This window comes from Falco punctatus (genome assembly GCF_963210335.1).
Source record: "Falco punctatus genome assembly, chromosome: 3".
NCBI lineage: Eukaryota > Metazoa > Chordata > Aves > Falconiformes > Falconidae > Falco > Falco punctatus.
The window spans coordinates 13,914,080-13,930,978 of record NC_137582.1 but is presented as its reverse complement, the minus strand read 5'-3'; the positions used below and the strand labels follow the sequence as shown (position 1 = coordinate 13,930,978).

The 16,899-nt window shown below is 50.1% G+C and overlaps 1 protein-coding gene across 4 annotated transcripts in view; it reads left to right on the top strand.

The window, feature by feature from the left end:
- HSF1 (heat shock transcription factor 1) overlaps window positions 1-16,899 on the top strand; it is a 72,436-nt gene that overhangs the window by 36,885 nt on the left and 18,652 nt on the right. For all 4 annotated transcript variants that reach the window (XM_080381698.1, XM_080381697.1, XM_080381696.1 and 1 more), the window contains exons 5-7: window positions 13,162-13,237; window positions 13,655-13,716; window positions 15,172-15,268. In XM_080381698.1, the coding sequence (XP_080237824.1) occupies window positions 13,162-13,237; window positions 13,655-13,716; window positions 15,172-15,268 (235 nt within the window). The remainder of the gene's footprint in view (window positions 1-13,161; window positions 13,238-13,654; window positions 13,717-15,171; window positions 15,269-16,899) is intronic.

The following is a 16,899-nucleotide window of genomic DNA, read 5'->3' as shown; positions in this document are numbered from 1 at the left end:
AAAAGCATTGCAGTGATTGCTAACGTTACAAGCATAACAAAACCAGCTCGAGCAGTGGCTGCACAAGGAGGGTGGAGAAACCAAACCAGCTCTCTCAATGGAGACATTGTCTCTTGGTTTGGAAATATTTGTCCTGACAAGTTCTTTTGTAGGGCAGGAGGAGGTCTCTGCCTGCCTGTCCCGGCAGCCGCCGCGCTTCCCTGCAGCTTCCCCGAGTGCTACTGCCCTTGTGCAAGGCGCGGGGCAGGAAGGTGAGGCGGGGGGGGGGGCTGTCACTTCCCGGTGATTCATCGGCTCTGCTTGGGCCCGGTGGGAGCCCGAGTGTATCCGTAAGTTTAATTTTAAACAGATTGTTGAAAGCAGCAAGCTAGCCCTGGTGTCTGCACCTGTTTTTATCGGTTTTCTCCATGTCTCCTTCAGGGATTGCGTTCGCTTTGGCTCAGCACGCGAAGCTCTGCCATGGGACGCTGAGAGCACTTCCTCCTGACCAGACTCTGTTTACAAGGCCCCGCCGCTTTTACAAGGCCCCAGTTGCTAACAGAATTTAAAAGTTAAAATTTCTCTTGACAAAAATAAATCTAAACAGACACAAGAACTTGGCCTTTTGCAGGATAATTCCTCTTCACCAGAATTAGTTTACCGTATGCAAACCCCCAGTAAATCATACCAAATAATTTTGACCCGTGTAGCTTGCTTTATGGTTTCAGGGTTCCAAAAGCAACATATATATTATCATTTGACACTGACCTAGGGGGATAGAGTTTGCATTAGAACATTTGTTGAAAAGATTGAATCCATCAGTGTTAGGTGAGAGAAAAGCTGAGCTAGGACATAATGAAGCCAACTAGGTGATATCCAAGTTTAGTCACCATGCTCAGAAAAGCCTCATTAACAGAAGCCCTCCCACCTTTGGGGGAGGAAGGTGCTCTGGTTAAAAGCTGCTTAAAATCATCTGGGAGATGAGTAACTGCATGGCTTTTAGTCCTGGACTTAGAACTAGGCAGGACTTTGCAGCCCTGTTTCTCTCTTCACCTTTCCTCAATAGCTCTGAGAGCGCAACTGTTTTGTTCTGCATATCTGTTCTGCATGTCTGTCCCGGCATGGAAAAAATGAGGCCCAGTCTACACAGCAAAGACGTAAAATTTGTAAGATGATCTTCTGTGAAATTGCTGGCCAGGTATTTTCTGTGTTTTACACCACGCTTTATGAGTCCGTAATATCTTGTGTCCTGTTTCTGCAGCCTGGCCAAGCAGTGCGAGGTGTTTTGGAGCAGGAGGGGACGCGGTCTCCTAAGCTGGAACAGGAGTTTCTGTGCTGCTTTTTGAGCTTGCACTGCAGGTTTCTGTACCCCGTGCATTTGAACCAAGTTTTAACTTTGTGCTTTACACACGAACTTTTATACAGCCAAACTTGACCCTTGCCTTTGAATAGCACCCAGTAGCGATACGAAGTCAGAGACCCGTTGGCTTTGTCCCAGCAAGCCGTGCCGGTGAGGGTAGTTAATAGTAAGTAACATTTTGCTTCTCATGTATGTTTTTTTTAACAACATCTTTGCTAGGAAAGAGCAGCACAAGAGAACATGCGTGGAGATTCATTGTGGGCAGTGAACCTGCTGGGATGGATGTGCCATGGGAAGGGAGGCATCGTGTGCAGGCTGGACTGGAGGAATAGTGCTGGAGGTGCTGCACTGGGGAGAAACGGGAGGCAGACACATAGAACCTGGAGATGTGCTGGGCTGAGAGGCAGTGACCATGCCTGTACTGCAGTCCAGTTGTCTGCCTGCCACGGAAAACATGAGATACCGCAGTCTGAGACCCATGGCACTGGTCACCGCAGTACCAAAGTGCATGCCTGCAGTTTTGGTTGTTCAGGGCAGATCCCCTGTGGAGTAGGTCCTGTGCAATAAATCCAAAGCTTTTTTCACAAACACAGTTTCCCTCTCCAGAGAAAACCTGTTTCTCTTCCTTACACACCCTGCTTCTGTCTGGAGCTGCTGGGGAGCAGGAGGGAAGCCGACTGGGAAGGTCAGTCCATGCTGATGGGACAGAGACAGCTAGCTGGCGAAGAGGCAGCCCATGTATCGTCATGCCCAAAACCTTATGAAACTCTAGGAAAGCATGCCAGGCAGTCAGCTTTCTGCACCTCTGGGTGGTTTAATCACGGTGCAAAGCCTTCCTGCTGCCCCCCTGAGCAGGTTGGATGCTTTCTCTGCTTCTTCCGGGCGAAAAAAGGAAGGGATATTCAGCTGTCAGCAAACAAATGAGACTGTGCCTTTGCTGTCTACAGCCGGGGTGGCCAAACCTCTTTATCAAAAGAGTCTTCTGGAGGCAGTAGTGATCTATATTCTCTTGTGAGCCAGGTCTGCCTGCTGGAATTGGAACTAGATGGAGGAGCGTCTTGTCCTCGGGGGCCTCATCCCTGCGCAGCTGAGCAGCCATGGATGTCTGTCTGCATAGAAAGAGCCTTTTTTCTTTGTGCACTGTATAGGGTCGGGCAGCTGGACAGCATCTGTGTATTCCTGTTCAGGAGTCTGCATCCTCCTCTGTGGTGTTCTGCCTGTTATTAACTGGCTGTTTCCCCCTGAAAGAAGTGGTATTAGGATTAATTACAGCGCTGTCGCCGAGAATCTGTATCAAGCAGTTTTGTGGGGGGCTCTACTTCTCAGTTCACTGGTTCCTGTCTGGAAATAACAAATTAGGATTTTACTTTGTTGCTGAATTTCCTTTTCAAAATATGTGAGAATGCAGCAAGAGCAGAGTTAAGTAATGATGTGCTCCTGGTTCGGATTTGGAAATGAGACATCACTGTCAAGGCACTGGTTTCTCGTAGCACTGCAGTAAATCTTGAAGCGTAGCAGTGTCTTGGTCGGGGGGTTGATGCAGCGGAGGCTCCTTGGGCTTGAGGGTGGGATTGCAGGAGCTCAGGAGCGAGCGTTTGAGAACGCTTGTGCTTGAAGTGGTCTCCTCTAGCAGCTGTATTCTGTTAGCAGGGTTTCCATCGTCCCATTGCCTCGTGTGCTGCTAAAGAAACAATTACCTCTGGCTTCAGCCCCACCAGAGCCCTCGTTCCTGGGTTGTGTGTGAAGGAAGGACCATCTGTTAGCACAAGTGGTCCCCAGCCCTGCTTGGAGCAAAGAGATGGAGGTGGCAGTGATCGGCCGCCCAACCTGCTGCTCTTTTTGGTTTCACTAGTAACAAAACTGAGGCCCGCCTGCGTGCAGGTGTGCTATCAACATCATCAGCTAGAGCATCTGCCACTTCAAAAAGGAGTGGCAAGAGCTTTCACAGTGGAAGGGAAATGAAGCTCCTGCAACTCAGTTGCTATTAAGCCTGATTTTATGGAAAGAAAGACTGTGTGTGCATAATTAAATTTTTCCCAAGAGCCAGAAAGAAAAAGGATACCTGCCCGGCCGGGCCTGGCTGCTCGCAGGCAAAGCTGCGGCGCTGCTGGAGGAAGGGCCAGGATTCTGCGGTCTGCAGCGGCTCTCATGTATCCCTAATTGCAAGTGCGCTATTCCTCGTTTGTTCGCTCGCTGCTTGAGTTCTGCTGGCTGAACTCTGGCTCTTCCAGCCTTGTGCTGAGACTGTGGTCCATGCTTTTATGACCTCTAAATTGGACAATTGTAATGTGTTGTTTTATGGCCTTCCTGTGCAAAGGTTGCACGGGCTCCAGCTGTTCAGAGATTGGGGCCAAAACACTAACTCTCCTACCATGGCCTCCACATGTCAGTCTGGTCCTGGGGGACCTGGGCTGGCTCAGAGTCAAACATCAGCTTGATCTTAAAATTGCTTTGATGGCTTATAATGCTGAGTATAATGCGGGATCTGTGTGCTTTATCTACGCTGCTGCTTTTTATGAGCTTAGTCACTGTTTGAGATCATCTGAAGTCAGTTTTATTGGTCATTCCAAACCATAGGTTAAAGACCTGTGGAGTACTCGTTTTTCAGCACAGTGATCTAAATCTGAAATTAATTACCACCATAGCCTGACATACTGATGTTAAAATAACTCAACACAACTGGCATCTCTTAACCCTGGTGTGTAGTGTAGGCTGCTTTCTAGCATGTTTGTGTATGTGGTCCGTAACAGGACTTTATCCTTTTCACAATGGGCTGTTTTCTCCGGTACCTGTATCTGGACAGCACTTACAGGTGTCTCACCGGTTACGGAGACACCCGATTTGGCAGTGGGTTCCCACCACCTCTCCAGTTGTTTCTTGCACGGCACTGTCCTGTTCCCCCTGCCTCGTCTCCACTAATTTGCTTTTTCAGAGTATTCTGGAGGAAGAGCTGTCTGGAGTCTTCTAGTGACTTTTGCCGGGGTGGTGGGTTTGAGACTGTGCCCCAAACTGTACCCTGAGGCTGGCCAGAGCTGGAAGGAGTAGGTCGCTTGCCTCTTCAGCATCCTTCCAGTCACATAATTGCCAAAGGAGCAATAAACTGGTCTGGTTTTCTCTTGATCCTCCACTTTTTCAGAGGAAAAGTGGAGAACAGTTAAAAACTGCATTCAGTTTACTCTGTCCATCCTCATCTGATGTGGTTCAGAACAGCGTATAGAATGAATCAGATTCTGCTGGTTCACTGGGAAGAGGAGGAATAGCGCAGTGATAAATGAAATTTGGTTTGATGTTTGATTTACATCTCTTGTCTTGCTAGTAATGTGCTAGTGGCTGTTACTGCTGCCGCGGCTGAAGTTCAGTGGTTGTCCCTATGCCAGGTCACCACTGGGACCTTAAATAATTTGGTCACAAGCATAGCTTAACGCTGTGCTCAGGACTGGAGAACCTCCCTGGTACTTACAGGTTTGGCCATTGAGAACTGTTTTTTTCTGGATTAGTTCTTTTGAAAGAACTAATTGTTTTAAAAAACGCCTAGGCGGTGGTGGAATCACCATCCCTGGAGGCATTTGAAAAATGCGTAGATGCGGTGCTTAGCGACATCTCAAAGATCTTTTCCAACCTGAATGATTCTATGAAAAAAGCTGCCTGTGGTGTTAGAGCCACTCTGCTCATAGCTGGCTTAGCCCGAGAGCTGTTGGCAGTTGAAGCGTAACGTGACAGGAACCCAAGGTACAAGCTTTTTAGTTGAACTGTGAGTTTATTTGGACAGACAGTTGATCATTATTGACACAGAAGAAGGGGCTCATCCCCTGCTTGTACAAACTGGTGCTACCTGAATGTTCTGTTGTAGTTAAGATTATTTTAAAAGGTGAGTTAATAACCAAGTCAGTCTGTCCGCCTCTGAGGCCCCAGGCTTAATGAGCGAGTGACCTTACTTGGAGCAACCTTTTACACTCCAGAGCACCTGTCTGTCAGCTTTCTGAAAAAAAATCACTGATTTCTGCAGCTCCAGAGAACTGTGGTATTGCCTCCGTTGCACTTTGTGACCCAGACCAATACGCCTTCATAGGAGAGTGCTCTGCTCCGTCTGTGACGACTTCTGAACACGTCTCTTGTAAGACCCCTTCTTCTCCCCAGCTCTCCCTAGCAGGTTTGCAGGATGTCACGTGGTTCTTCCAAAATGTTTTGCTTGAAAATTGAGATCAAATCCTCGCTGGGAAGCAATCAAAACCACTGCTCTGCAGCAAGAGTCTTCATGGCTTTCTCTGAGATTCCTCCAGCAAGACCTTGGTGGCGTGCATCTGATTGCTTGTGTTGGGCGTCTGACTGACAGATTTGAAATCTGCATTTCTCTGAGTGCTCTGTTGATTGCTGAAGATTAGTGAATTCAAAACACAAAAGTAGATATGGGTCTAATGGATTTACTGGTCAGCTATTTAACTCCTGAAAGAAACTCTTTGCCAGTGTGTAGGGAAAGAATATTAGCATCAGGGAGAGGAGGAGTATGCTTGCCTTGTGCAGTGAGCTCCAGCACTTCAGGACTGCTGAACCAAGGCCTGTGCCTGTTGCGTCTTAGAGTTTCTGGTGTTCCTGTAGGAGGTGAGTTTATCTATTCGTGGATGCAAACTTTTGGGGGCTGTGAGCTCTGCAGTTAAATTGCCTTGTGCAGTGAAAATACTCTTCTGTTAAAACTGTCAGGTGACTCGGTTCTGGTTTTGCAAGGGTGAACAAATCATTATTTCCCATATTATTCACAACTTTGTAGGCCTTCTGACATACCTGCTTTGATCTCTTCTCCAAGCCTGAAGAACCCTCATTCCTGTGGTCATTCCTTTTGCAGAGATTGGCCACATCTTTGATCTCCCTGGTTGCTGACCTTTCGTTTCCTGCGATGTCAGTGACAGCGGTGACAGCAGGGGCTGGTGTTCGGGATACCCCTGTGCTGTGGATTTACTCACTGGTGTCGTTTGTTCTTTCCATGGCCTTGTTTACCTCTGACTTCTTCATATGATTGATCAATGAGGAAGGTGGAAGGGATTCTTTGCCTCTATAATCAAAGGATGTCATTATCTAAACTCCCCGCTAAATTATGTAGACACTTAAAAAGCTTATGGGTTTTTATTTCTCAAGCTAGCAACCTAATAACACCCTGTTTGCTGTGCGGTACTAGTTTTTTACGTAAGATTCAGACGGTGATTAAGACGGTGACTTCTGAGCCTTGAGGAAACAAAAAGGCCTTTTTTCCTGTAAATCCAATACAGAAATGCCTATCTCATTACTCTAACAAAAGTAAATGCCATTTTCTGGGGTAGAGCAGAGGTTGTTAAAGGTCTTGAAATTGTTACCTTTATGCATGTTGAAAAAGTGGAAACTGATAAACTGGGAACAGGTGCTTCTTTGGGACTATTGAATGTCTCGGTATTTAGAAAGATCTACAAAACATGTGAGCCATTTGGGCTGTGAAGAGTAGCTGAAATTTCTGCACCACACCTAAACCACAGTCAGCTGTGTCCTCCTCCATAAAAAGGAAGCAAGATTCATCTTATTAAGAGAAAAGGAGCAGAGTAAGTTTTTTCCATCCTCCCAGAGAAAAGCTTTCAGACCTCCTTCACCCAGGCGAAGGCATGCCATCACCTTCAGCCTCAGTGTTCACTGTATCTCTTCATTATAGCAAGACGGGCTATGTGGCACATCCGATGAACTCTACTATGGCCCGTGTCCTCCAGCAGAGAGTGGCACTAAGAAGGTGCAGTTGGGATTCCTCTTGCTGGGGACTGAACTTCCCAAGGTACCCTTGTGCACAGTCCTTGAAATTCAACCCCCCTAGCACACTTCATTCTGTTACATCCAAGTGCAGGATGTTCACAAGGATGGAAGCGGGCAGTTTCATGTCAGGCAGCAGAGCAATGAAAGCTTTAAACAGCCCCAGGCTAACCCTGGCAGTGATCCTCCTGTGCTCGCTGTCATGGATGCGTGGAGCAAAACTTCTTTGCCATGAGGGTGATGGACCACAGGGACAGGCTGCCCAGAGAGGTTGGGGGTCTCCTTCTCCAGAGACATCCAAACCCCACCTGGACACAACCCTGTGCAGCCTGCCGGAGGAGAGCCTGCTTTAGCAGGGGGGTGGGCTGGGTGGTCTCCAGAGGTCCCTTCCAGCCCCCACCGTTCCATCATTCTGTAAAACACCCTGCACTGTTCCCTGACCTGCTTCTGGGCTTCAGCCTGTGCCTTGGCGTAAGGGAGAAAAGGCTGCGCCGGGGAGACGCCAGCGTGGCTTTTCAGTGGCGATGCCAGCTTGTGTGTGGGAACAACTGAAATGAAATACTTTGAGAAAGTGAAGGCATCAGCAGCTCTCTGAGCCCGTGGTCCAAAAATCTTGGTCTGCTGCAGTAGTGGATGCTGTAGGTACCAATTGAATGCAAGACCGGGTAAGGAAATGAGTATAAAAGACAGGGAAATGGCTTTTAATTAGGAGGGTTGGGCTTTCCTCTAAGCTCAGGTGGTCTTGTGCTTTCCTCATGTTGCTGAAAAGCAGCAAAAAAATGTGTCATTGTGGCTGGCTCATTGGGCAGCAGGTATTAGGGTGCTGACTTCAAACAGGAGCCAGGATCCCTGGCTGCTCCAGAGCGGGCTTGCTGTTGGAAGGGACTCGGTCTCAAAACCAAACCTTTTCTCTGTGTCCGGGGTGTGTTACATTACAAGTTTTGAAAACCACTTGTCTTTATAGTGTTTTCTTTCCGCCCCGGCTCCTTGCTGTTGTGTTCAAGGTAGCTTGCGGTTTGGAAGAGCAGGGATGTCTGAGGGTGCTGTTGCCACTTCGCTGCTTGCGACACCTGCTTCTCCTGTGGTCTGTCGCTACTTGCAGCCAGACTGTCTGCAGAAATGAAATGCTGTGTTCTCTTACAGGCTCTCTGTGGTAAGAAAAAGAAAGCAAAAGCAGCACTGACACAGTCTTGATAGCTGCATTTGGTTTGCATCGCTCTTCAGTTAGCGGAATGCAGGCAGTCTTTCTTGGTGGGGGCAGTCATTAATATTTCCGTATTCCTGAGCTGTTTCCAGACTCTAAAGTAAGAGCCGTTTACAGCTATTTCACTCTTCTCCAAGAGTGAATCCCCCCCGAAGGTTATACCTGCTGGAGATCAGGGGTTGATAGCAGTCGAGCCAGGATTCACAATAGCTTTTGAGTCTCGTCGCTGATTTAGTGCAAACTGAGACGCAGCTGCTTCCTTCCACTGGACAACTGGTATTACCAGGAGCAAAGGTCTTCGCTCAGCACCTCACCCAGCACATCACAATCTCTGCCTTGATAGTCTGGCTTGCCCTGAGCTCTGCCTCTGACCCTTTCCCTTATGTGCCGCATTCCCTGGGGAGGTACCACACCTCGAGGCATCCGAACCCTGCCCTCTTCAGCTCGCCTGCAGAGCCCAGTGCATCTTCCTCTGGGTATCATGGATGGCAGCACAGGCCCTAAAGCCCAGGAGCTGACGGCTCAAGTATTGATCTTAAAACAATAGCTTAAAAATTAGTTTGACTGAAGGAGAGCAGTAGTTTGCAAGACACTGCAAGATGAGTCGGGATTTAACTGCAGACGGGAGTCATACAGGTCTGGGGAACAAACTGGAAAATCATGAGGTGTGGAAGCAAAGGTCCTGCTGCTCCAGCTCCGTTTCTGACAGGAGCATCCGCAAAGGGCAGGAGGAAGGGAGCAAGGCCAGCATGCAGTGCTGCTCTCCTGGAGCAATCTCCTGGCACCACCGGTGTGAGTTAGGGGCTTCCTGCAATACAGGTGATGCCCTGGTACTTAATGGTCCTCAGTAGATTTGTTTTTCTTTGTGTGATTTTGTCCGACGACTCCTGGGATCCGGCAGCAGAGGTCTGCATCTTAATTACGTGGTGTCTGGAGAACCGTGTCCCTTTGTTTGTACTGAATCTGCCAGCTGCTGACTTCAGCTGATATCCCTAGCCTCAAATCAGAAGGGAGAGGGAACAGTTGCTGCCTGTTCGCCTTCGCTTTGTCTTTTGACTTCACTGCTGTGGGGCACCGGGTCGGTGCTTTACAGAACCACTCATTTATCGTGTTGCAGTCGCCTCCGTGAGCAGCGCCGCTCAGCTTGGGGCTGAGGTTCTCTGATGTGTGCTGCTTCATAGTTTTCTGGGTAATTTTTGTCTGCCGCGCTGCATTGCTCTCACTCATTTTTACAGCCATAACTAAGGTAGAGTCACCCGGCTTTCCACCCTTCTCGAGAACATCCATGGGCATGCATTGAAAAGCCCCAGCGACAGGGTTCAGTGTTACTCTCAAAGGCTAAAGTCACCCTCGCTTCATCCTGAAAAGCCTTGAAAACAGCTGAGTGTGCAACTGGCAGGGCACAGTGTTGTACAAGATGCACTGCTCAGCATGGAAGTGCAGGTTACACAAAAAGGGCTGGAAAGATGAAATTTGGGTGAGGCCATAGCATCTGTGACCCGAGACTTTGCTCTGGACCCGTACTATGCCAAAACTAAGATCTTTGCCCGTTTGGGTTTTTTTCAGGCAAACACGGATGTAGCAGGACCTTTCAGATCTTGATTGGTTTGCTTGATTAAAATCCAGTTTTATTTTCTATACGCTCTTGTTTGAAGTCCTAGAACATCTATGTACAATGTGATGAAGGAATCTGCTGCTTGCTGCAGTGCCACTTCTAAATAAATTCTGAAGGAAGCTCATGACAGGAGATAAAAATACTGTGGGACAGAGAAAAGCTCAAACACAAACTCTGTGGGCATCAAGTGTATTCGTATGCGGTCACAATCACCTGCTGCCATTGGAAATTGCTTATTTTCTAGCTTGAGTCTCCGGGATTCAAACCCCCAAAGCAGGAGATTTGAAAAACTTGAGGGGCTTTTTTCTGTGGATACTCTTGGTGAGTGTGTACGGTGCGCAGCTGCGTGCTCCGTTCTGCAGCTGAGTGTTGGAGTTTATCTTCAGACAGAATGAGAGAAGATGACCCTCTCCTGTAGTTGCCTGGTTCTAAAAGCCTGGTTTTGAGAAAAATGCCAAGTAGCAGCACGGCCCCAGCGAGAGCGTGACGGCTTGCAAGACTGCATTTTCTTTAAATTGCAAAATATTGGATAAAAAATAGTAATTTATTTCAAAAATTGCTAACTGTGAAGTCAAGCGTGGCTTTTACCCAGAGTAATTTTATCTGAAAAGAGAGTAACGACTATTTTCCTGAGTGTATACTGGTAATTAAAGCTCTTTGGAAAGGCTGTTTTTCAAGCAGGATGGACGTTTCTCCTGAGGACCCTTGTACAGCCGCAGTGATAAATGAGCGTCTCTCCTGGCTTCGGGAGATAACAAATGTCATTCTGTGTCTGGCAGAAGCATGCGGGCGTCCTGAGCCCCTGGGCTTCGGCGAGAAGGCAGCCGCTCCCTCTGAACAGCCCCGCGTCAGCTCCGGTCTCAAACTGGGGGAAACTGGGTTTTTGTGGCGGGGGGAGGGATGACGACACGGACACAAAAGACACATCCGGATGGGGATTCTGCCTGCAGAGCACATGCTGCGTTATCCGGATGGAGGAGCGGTGGGTACCGGGGGGGACCAGGGACAGGCAGCACTTGGCTTGTCAGCCGGTCCCACGCGCTGTCCACTGCGAAAGGAGTCCCTTGTCTTTCGCTTCCGAGAGGCAGGCCACTTTTTTTGAAGGCTGCTGGAACTCATCCCCAGCTTCAGAAATGTCCCAGCTGCGGGGCAGGGGAGGGCACGCTGGCCGTCCCCGAGGAGCGGCAGTTTAAGAGAGGCAGGTGCGGAGCGGGGTCCAGTTTATGCAGTCCTGTAAAATGATGTATAAACAAAACGCTTCAAAGATCTTCTAATAACTCCCGAAATGAAATGTTTGAAACTGGGCCTTGTAAACTCTTCACCGGCATTTAATTGCCTCATAAAACAGTATGCTAAAGAAAGTATTAAAGGGGTTTTTTTCGCTGCTCTCGGATCAGTTTAACCCTTTGGGGACCTTGTGTCCAGCTGTTTCTCTCCCGCTGCCTAATGAGCAGTTACCACCTTCTTTCTTTGCCTTTCATGATACATCACTGGCTCTGATCCACCAGACCTCGACCTCTTTGCGTGGCTCAGGTGTGGCACGGGCAGGGCCGGTGCTGCGAGGACAGCTTCATCTCTGCCTCTGACCCTCGGGATTTTGGCAGCGGGTGCAGGGCTGCGGCTCTTCCCTTTCTAACACCGGGGCCCAGCAATTTCTCGGTGCGCCTTTCTGTCCCGAGGCGAATCTGGGAGCCGCGTTCAGATGGTCTGTGCCGAGGAAAGCTTGGCTAATTTACAGACCTCCCCAAATCCCCGCTGGGGCCCAGAGCAGCAATCCTCCGTGCGCGTAATTGGCAGCTGGTGCATGGGGAGCGATGGTGCAGCTGAGATAACCGCAGCTGTACCCGTCGATACGACGGCAGCCCCGTCTTCCCCAGCCAGGCACTGGCTCCCACCCCCAAGGCCTCTCGCGTCCCCTCACTGCCTTTGGGGACGCCCTGGCTTCACTGCCGAAAGCACCGACCGCTCCTTGCCGTAGCAGCCCCTCAGCTGTCGGCTCACCCCTTGCTGCGGGCAGCTCGGGGTGACTGTCCCCTCCAAGGGGGAAACGCTCTCTTTACTCAGACGTTTTTGATGCGTTTGCAAGTGAGGGCCTGGTCTGAGAAAGCTGGAGTGATTTCATCCAAGTTTTCCCTCTGTGGAGTTTTTGCCGCCCACCCTTTTGCTCTGGCAAGGGCTCAGCGGGCCCTTGCATCGTAACCGAGTATGAGCGGGGGCCTCTGGCCGACCCGTTCTGGGCAGGCTCTGCCAGGCGCCGTCATCCTGCTCCTCCTCCCTGAAGTCCAAGGGAAGCCGTCGAGCCTCTCCTGGATCATCGACGCCAGTTCAAAACCCTCCAGAGGGGAAAGTCTCTGAATTAAAATCTGAAAGGGAGATTGTAGCTTTAGCAGTCAAGACCCCAGTAAAGGTGGTGTGGGAGTTGTTCCCCAAAAAACTTTGACATGGCTGGTTTTCTGGCAGAGTCATTCTCCGGCATTGAGATCATACCAGTGCTGCAGCCCCGTAAACGTATAACTTAAACCACACCACCTACGAGCTCCTTGGAGCTCTGGTAGCTTTAAGAACAAGAGAAAATGTGGCAGGAATATTCCTAATTTCTCCATTGTCTTTTATGTTCACAGAACACATAAACCCGATCATTGCTGTTTTCATTTATATGCGTAGAAAAGCCAAATCTGGAGTTCTAAAAAGTGTGTAGAGTTTGGGAATTGCTGCTGCAGGAGGAGGAAATCCGAGGGGTAGGTGCTGTGCCGCTCCTCCCTACACGGGCTGTGCAGCCCACGCTGCATCCTGACGCAGCCCGGGTCTGTGCCTGGGTGCAGAGCTCTCTCCTCTTCAGCTTTCCCCCCCCTGCGTCTCTATAGAGATGCCGATTTATAACTGGCCCTGCGTGCACCTGGGCCAGATCAAGGAGATTGAGCTCGGTCACCGGGGGCCTTTCCACAAGGGCACAGTAATGGCTTGTAGCAGATGTGAACTGCTCGCTCTCTCAGGGTAAGGCTCTGTGTTACTGCCCACGTGTGAATAGCTGCTGTTTCTGGAGCTGTGTGCAAGCTAAAATGATGGCAAAGCAAAGTTAATGAACACAATTTCACCCGCAGCCCCAGGAGGTTGTAAATGAGCCGGTGTCTGGAGATGTCGGCAAATCCCCTGCTGCAGTTTTCCAGCTTGCCCCGTGCTTTATTTGCTCTGCCTGAGAGGCTGTGTTTTTTTCTCAGGCGGCTTTTTCTTCTCTTGCAGTGAGAATGAGGCGTTGTGGAGGGAAGTAGCCAGCTTGAGGCAGAAGCATGCTCAGCAGCAGAAAGTTGTCAATAAGGTAAATCCTGGTTTTCCAAATGGAGGGATTGGGATGCTGTCGTGTTCGTGTATGCAGGGACGTAGCGACCAGGCTGGGCGCTCGCAGGATCAGTGGGATGCGATGGCATTCGTTCTGTGTAAGAATAATTTTGACCCCTGTGTTTTCTTCCCGTTACCGTGGGGTTCCGGAAATCCGGCGGGGAGAGGTTAAGTTTGGGCTGGTGGGGTTACAGGGCAGAATTCAGTCGGCAGCTGTGTAACCGTTTTACCCTTGGCCTTCACCTGTGTGCTTAGAGTTGGGGTCGGCATTCTGCCATGTCCCTCTGTGCCCAGCTCTGGCTCTGCCTGGGTGTGGGGACCGAATGCTCCCAGAGCTATTTCTGTCCAAGTACTGTGTGCACCATAATGAGTTTTTCTTTTTTTTTCCTCCTCACAGCTTATCCAGTTTTTGATTTCATTGGTGCAATCCAACCGTATTCTTGGGGTGAAGAGGAAGATGTAAGTCTGCATTTCTACATCCAGATAAAGGTTCCCTGTCTGAGAGAATAAAGAGAGGATCAGCAGAGTGGGTCCCCCAGATCTCTGTCTTCTGTAGCAGCCTTGCCAGTGGGGTAGGACTGGACAGCGGTCATTGGGATCATGTGAGCCTTCAAGTATTTGCTCCAGCCAAAACCAGCTAACACTGCTATGCAACTGATACCAAGGAGGGTTTGCGATCCAGGCCACATGAGCCCGTGCAGAACCTACTTCGTAGCTAACCACCGCACTGTGTGAAAGTGCCGCTGCACTCTGGCAGCACACGCAGTGAGGGCTGGGGTCTCGCACTGCTAAAATAGTCTTTGGGCGCTGCCGTGATGTTTCTGTCATTATACGGAAAGGGAAACGTTGGACCATCCAGACCAGCCTCCTGCTGTCACAGGCTGCTGTGACACCTTCACAGACTAATCAAACCTGTCCTCAAACGTGCTGTGGATTATTTTGCCCCTTGCTAGTTGTACTGGATGACCGGTCAGGACTTAAGTGCCCTGAGCGGTTAAGAACATTTCCAGGTTAATTTGCTTTGACCAATTAATAGTTGCTTGGTTTGGTCCCAAGATTGTGCTTTAGCACAGTTCCTTCTCCCTCCTCAGCTTTTACAGATGGTTCTCCTGTTGTCTGTCATCTGACAGTTCACTGGACTGAACGGGCCCTGCTCTTCCAGCCTCATCCTGTGCGATGGGCTCCTCCTCCTCCACCTGAGTTTTTACACTTGTTCGCATCCGAACTGACAGATACTCGGTTGTGTCTGTGCCTGCCCCCACCTTGTTCCATGTTGCCTGTCGAATCGCAAGGCTGTCCTTTTGTGTTTGAACAGTGCCCAGCAGCACCATATGGCAGACAACACCACAGCAGGCTTGATTATTATTAATGAAGATAGTGGTTTATATGGTGATAATGTCCAAGATGTGCTGAAATGATTTATCTTGTAAGGAGAAAGAGTTTCTCCACAGTACTCAAGTACTTGAAAAGGACCACAGAAGTGGTTGTGTCACAGCTGACCACGAGTAATCCATCTTTGGAGCAGTTGGCCATGGAGAAGTGAAGCCAAGCAGAGCACTGACAATACAGGCCTGCAGAAGGGGGTGACCAGGGACTGTAAAGGAGTCCTCCGAGGCCCAAGGTTTTGCATTTCAGCTCAGTGGAGTTGCAAAACCCAGCCCAGGGGCTGGTCATGGGGGCTCATTCTCTTTTCTCCATGTCATGGGGCTGTCTGCTCTAGCTGTGCTGACACAAACCACCCCCCACGGCCACTTGCCCCTCCAGGGCACCCAGACCTGGAGATGGTTGTGCCTTGCCCCCTCGGGTGGGTGCGCTCCTGGGGTTGGGGCGGTGGGCTCTGCTGAGGAGAGGTGGTACCCAAGACCCGGTGCCAGCAGCGTGGTAACTCCTGTGGTGTCTGGGAATCTTTTGCAGCCCCCTGATGTTGAACGACAGCAGTTCAGCACATTCCATGCCGAAATACAGTCGCCAGTACTCCTTCGAGCACGTCCACGGCTCATCCCCATACGCAGTAAGTATGCCGTGCATGCCTGGCCTTGGAGAGGGGGCGAGGACACAGCTTCGTGGGGAGGGACCTGTTTTAGGCTCCTCTCCAGCTGGTCCTGCCTTTGTACAACCATTTGCTCACAACCTCTTTGTTCCATTTGGCAAAGTATTTTAAGGTGGCAGCTGCATTCTAGCTTAGCCAACGGGGAGAATGCTGTTAGCTGGTAACTCTCAGTGATGGCTGTGGTGGGGCCGAGGAGTTGTCTTGCAGGCCAGGTGAGGAGTTAGCTGAATTCTGCTGAGGTCAGAGGTGGGCTGAAGTGGTGCGTCCTTGCTTAGCTTACATCTGCTGACTTGGTCCGTGTTTCAGTTTTGTTGAAACAAAACACATCTGATGTCAGTCGACCGCTACTAAACATTTTCTCATATCGCCTAATTGATGTGTGACTGTGTATAGTTAGCGCTGCTCCCTTCAAAGAAGACTGCTTTTGGTCAGTGAAGGTGGTGTGGGTCAGAGCCTGGCTGAGACATGGGCCTGAAGTAGTAAAGACCCAAGTGATCGGAGCTGAATTGTGTCTGTGGAGGTAGGGAGCAAGGTGGGAAGAGCGGAGCAAAGCTGGCTGGCGCTTGTGCCTAGAATAATCCTCCACGTAAGCAAGGCTGTGTGGTGTTAAACCCTGAGATGAGAGAGCTGGCAGTAGCTTTTGTGGTGAAGGGGTCTCCCGCGAGATGCCCTCAATGCCTAATCCGGAAGAAATGAGTTCATAGATGGACGTGGATGTTGTTCAGGCTTTGGCCTTGTTACAGTGGTTGTCCCACTGCCTAGGTCCAGGGTGCAGCTCAGCCTGCAGGAGGTGGCCTCACAGGACACAGTGGCACAACCTTATAGGAGGAGTCTGTAAATGGAGCTCTGGACTGTCCTTCAAATTGCTGCTGCATCCCAGGTTTCATCTCTGTTCTCCCATCTTTCTGATGTGCTGCTTCCTCTAACTGTCCAATGGCCCATGAACACACGGAGCCTCTTCCAAACCCATTGATGCTGGCCCTGTATCCTCTCCCAGATGAGCCACGGGCTTGCTCCCAGGGCCACGTGTTGAGGCCAGAGGAGGCAAGCGAGGTCGCTTCCACTGCTATTTCCCTTCTGACCCGACAGCTGCAGTGTGCCTGTGTGTAAACCCTGTTGTTGTGACACCCCACGATGCTTTGAATGCTGAGAACTGCCCGTCATGAAGCTGATGGGCAGGTCTCAAACCGTGGGCACTGACTTACCAGGAGGGTCAGGGAAGACTCATCCCGTGCGCCGCGAGCTCGAAAGCCACGTTGGTGGCACTCCCTGCGGGCAAGCTGGCTGGCTCAGCGCTTGCTGCCAATAGGAGAGGTGTGACATGTTTGGTCACTATTAGCTTTTAATCGCCTCAAGCCTGTGCTTATCCACTAAATCTCATGTCTTGACACGGCTGCTTTCATTTTAGATGCTCTGTTTGATCTGGTTCGTATCGGTGTGTGCCCTGGGAAACGGCACCGCTTAAATTCGGGGTGTCTCTCTTGGTCTGCAGAACCCCTGCTTGCCTGGCAGGGGAAAGCCAGCTGGTGTTTCTTGGCCAAAGCTGTTGTGTGGAACAAGGGTCTTCTTTATGCTCATCCTCTGGCAACGCC